The sequence below is a fragment of the Sesamum indicum genome, linkage group LG12 (genome assembly GCF_026168435.1).
Source record: "Sesamum indicum cultivar Baizhima isolate 11 linkage group LG12, ASM2616843v1, whole genome shotgun sequence".
NCBI lineage: Eukaryota > Viridiplantae > Streptophyta > Magnoliopsida > Lamiales > Pedaliaceae > Sesamum > Sesamum indicum.
The window spans coordinates 1747900-1752160 of NC_142668.1; the positions used below are offsets into that span (position 1 = coordinate 1747900).

Here is a 4261-nt window from a genome sequence, read left to right on the forward strand (position 1 = left end):
TCTAGTCCAATGTTTGGGTCAAGTTTCGTGGCATTCTCAGAACATTCAAAATATAGCTGTTTGGCACAGTTTTATTAAATCAAGTTCGTTTCCCATTTATACTAACTTTTAGTTATTATTACGCTTCGCAAATTTACCATACAAATGCATGGGTCTAGACCTACGCTTCGGTCAGGTTTCATGGAATCTGAGAACGTTAAAAATTTAACTGTTTGGCATGGTTTTATTATAAACAAGTTTGTTTCCCTTTTCAACTAATTTGTAGTTATTATTACCCTTAACAAATTTACCACACAAATGCATAGGTCTAGACCAACGTTTGGCTCCAATTTCGTGGAATTCTGAGAACATTCAAAATTTAGTTGCTTGGCACGATTTTATTAAAAACAAGTTTGTTTCCCTTTTCTACTAATTTGTAATTATTATTACGCTTAGCAAATTTACCACACAAAAGAATGGGTCTAGACCTACGTTTGGGTGAAGTTTCGTTGAATTCTGAGAACATTCAAAATTTAGCTGTTTTGTACGCTTTTATTAAAGCAAGTTTGTTTTCCTTTTATAATACCTTGTTGTTATTATTACGCTTAGCAAATTTACCACACAAATGCATGGGTCTAGACCAATGTATGGGTCAAGTTTCGTGGAATTTTGAGAACGTTCAAAATTTAACTGTTTGACACGGTTTATTAGAACAAATTTGTTTCCCTTTTCAACTAACTTGTAGTTATTATTACGCTTAGCAAATTTACCACACAAATGCATGGGTCTAGACCAACGTATCGGTCAAGTTTCCTGGAATTTTGAGAATGTTCAAAATTTAGCTATTTGGCATGGTTTTATTAAAACTAGTTTGTTTCCCTTTTCTTCTAACTTGTTGTTATTATTACGGTTGCAAACTTACCACACAAATGCATGTGTCTAAACCAACATTTGGGTCAAATTTCGTGGAATTCTGAGAACGTTCAAAATTTAGCTGTTTTGCACGGTTTTATTAAAGCAAGTTTGTTTTCCGTTTATACTAATTTATAGTTATCATTACGCTTACAAATTTCCTAAACAAATGCATGGGTCTAGTCCTACGTTTGGGTCAAGTTTCGTGGAATTCTGAGAACGTTCGAACTTTAGATGTTTGGCACGGTTTTATTAAATCAAGTTTGTTTCCCTTTTCTACTAATTTGTAATTATTATTAAGCTTAGCAAATTTACCACACAAAAGAATGGGTCTAGACCTACGTTTGGGTCAAGTTTTGCTGAATTATGAAAACGTTCAAAATTTAGTTGTTTCGTATGTTTTTATTAAACCAAGTTTGTTTTCCTTTTATAATAACTTGTAGTTATTATTACGCTTAGCAAATTTACCACACAAATGCATGGGTCTAGACCAACGCATGGGTAAAAAAAAAATGGACTCTCAATTCTCTCTCTTTTCTCTCTCACACACTAGCACACATTCACCTTCACACACTAAAACCCTAGCCACAAAAATATTGACCGGTGATGATGGAGGAGAACCGACCGGCGACGAGAACGCCGACGAGAAGGAAGGATGTGATGATGAGGATGGCCATGATGATTTTCAGACCGACCAGCCGCTGTTTCGCGATGGGCAGCGGAATTTTTTGGCAGAATCCGAAAAGACAACAATAGAAGTTGAAACGTCTCCTGTAATGAACAGCGAGCTGATGAACGGAGATGATGAACCAGATGTTACAGAGGTTTGGGATGACCTGAAACGACAGTTATTACAGCGCCACAAATATTAGGGTTTTCTGCAAATAATGCGGCCGAGGAAGATGAAGCGATTCTTGAGGATCTGGCCATGGCAGACGAATGTGAATTGGTCCCAAGGAGTGGAAATGACATTCCTATGTCTCAAAACTCAAACTTTGTTGAAGATGAAAGAGATCCGATGCGCCGCCAGAATTTAGGGTTTCGCGAAGCTCCATTGAATACCTCCCATGGCGGATGCGAAGGAAAAGAATTCCCAATGGCTGAATTCCTACAATTAGCAACAGCAGTTGTCGATGACGGAGATGAGAAATCAAAAGAGGCGTTGCTGGACTTGAAACAACGATGGGATGCACGGGTAGGAGGGTAAACGTCTCGCCGGCGTTTTCCAGATCTAAACCCCAACAACGAACCACCACTGGTCAAAGTGCTGCGAAAAGCTATTCGCAATATTCAGAGGCCGGAAACGCGAAAGAGGACGACGGAATCTGGTTGCCAATCGTTAAAAATGTTGTCTACTAACAATCCAGCGAAAAACACTGCTGCAGGAGTTTTTCCCGCGGATATCAATCAGCCGGCGTCTGTTGCTGATGTGGACAACGATGACTTGGTGACTGTAGTGAATGCTGAGGTGGAAGGGTTTGATTCGTTAGTCATTTCTGATGTGGTACACGACAAGGCGGGTGATGTGGCACTCATGAAGCATAACTCATATGCTGACATCAGCAATCCCCTTGATGCTGACATCAGCATGACGTCATCTGCTGATTTGTCCAGAAACGCAAGTGATGATATGACACGTGAGCAACCGTTGACTTAAAAAATGGCTCGAGCACCTACGGGATTATTTATTGGAAATATCCCACTACATGCATGCTCGGATTCGAATATAGATGACAAAATAGCTCGGGATTTCAATAATTCTACACGCAAGACACTCTCATATGTGGCGCCTACAGTACAAAACGGGGAGATAATTGTTCGTCCATCATTGGACACGATACGTAATGGATCTCAACATTGGAAAACTACAGCAGTTGGTTATTTTTTGGAAAAACGACCATACTATCACCATTTAAAGGAATTTACTCACTCCATCTGGCCAACACTTCGTGAGGTAACAGCGACATCGAATGGCTTCTTCTTCTTTCAGTTCAAAACTGTTATAGATATGGAGGAAATAATTGAAGGGGGTCCGTGGTTGTATCAAGGGCAGCCGATTGTACGTCAAAAGTGGGAACCGGGCATGGCTATGAGAAAATTAAAGCATATACAAGTACTTGTATGGATCAAATTAAGACACCTGCCGATGGAATTCTGGACGACGGAAGGTTTGAGGACTGTTGCAAGTGGAGTGGGCAAACCACTTTACCCAGACGCGATCACTAGAGCATGTACGAGACTGGATTTTGCTCGTATATGTGTGATGATTGATGTTACCCAGAAGATGGCTAAACAAATTATTATCATGACACCGGATGAAAATGGAGGAGAGACACCTTGCAGAATAGATGTGGAATATGAATGGCTTCCCTTGAAATGCACAACCTGTATGACCCTAGGACACATGGATAAGGAGTGTACATTGAACAAACCTCACAAACAGATGAAACCACCGGTTGCTGTGTATGTGCCAAAACCTATTGTGCCACCACCTCCACTAACTGATAAAGAACGTAAGACTCCGAACCCAGAATGTGAGGCAGTGGAAGTGCAGAATTTACATGCATGCTAAACGAAAAACGTCCAAACAAGATCATAGAGGTAAAACCATAGTTATTTATTATTCCTTTGATGCTTTGAGTTATATTGATGAAGCAGATAAGTCTACTAGGGGTCCTAACATATGCAGCCTCGTATCTGGCGACCCATGTTGAATATTGCTATGTGGAATATCTGTGGGCTGAATAAACGAGACCATGAGCTTGCTATTAAGGACCTTGTCTTAGAATACAGGTTACATTTCTTGGGCATTCTTGAAACTCGAGTTCGATTAAATAACATTATGCATATTCAATCATTTCTACTACCAAAATGGAAATGGTATGTTGAATACAATCCTATTGGAAACCATATTTGGTTGGTTTGGGATGAGAATTTTGTTGATGTTCATATTCTTGACATGGGAGAACAGTTTCTGCACTGTCAAGTCACTAGTAGAACTGTCAATGAACCTTTCTTTATCACTGTTGTCTATGGTGCTTTTGAGGTGGTAGACAGGCGAGCTCTTTGGACTGCATTGGGGACACTGGCACAGCAGTGCTCAGACATCCCGTAGCTGGTGGGAGGGGACTTCAATGCAGTATGCGATATGGATGAGGTGTGTGGCATTTCTGGTGACATAAGGGTTGCAATGGAAGAATTTAATGTTGGTATCCAAGAGGCTGGATTAATACCATTACCTATGCAAGGTGAATGGTATACATGACATAATTGCAGTACGACCACACGGAGTTTATGGAAGCGATTGGATCGAATTCTTATTCACAATCGATGCTTAGCGAGATTTCCTACCTCGTCTTATCATAGCCTT

The 4261-nt window shown here is 40.2% G+C and overlaps 1 protein-coding gene across 1 annotated transcript; it reads left to right on the forward strand.

Moving 5' to 3' along the window:
* Nucleotides 1–2551: 2551 nt before the first annotated feature.
* Nucleotides 2552–3463, forward strand: LOC105155263 (uncharacterized). Its single transcript, XM_011071135.2, has one exon. The coding sequence runs from the start codon at nucleotides 2552–2554 to the stop codon at nucleotides 3461–3463; it is 912 nt and encodes a 303-aa protein (XP_011069437.2).
* The last annotated feature ends 798 nt before the right edge of the window (nucleotides 3464–4261 follow it).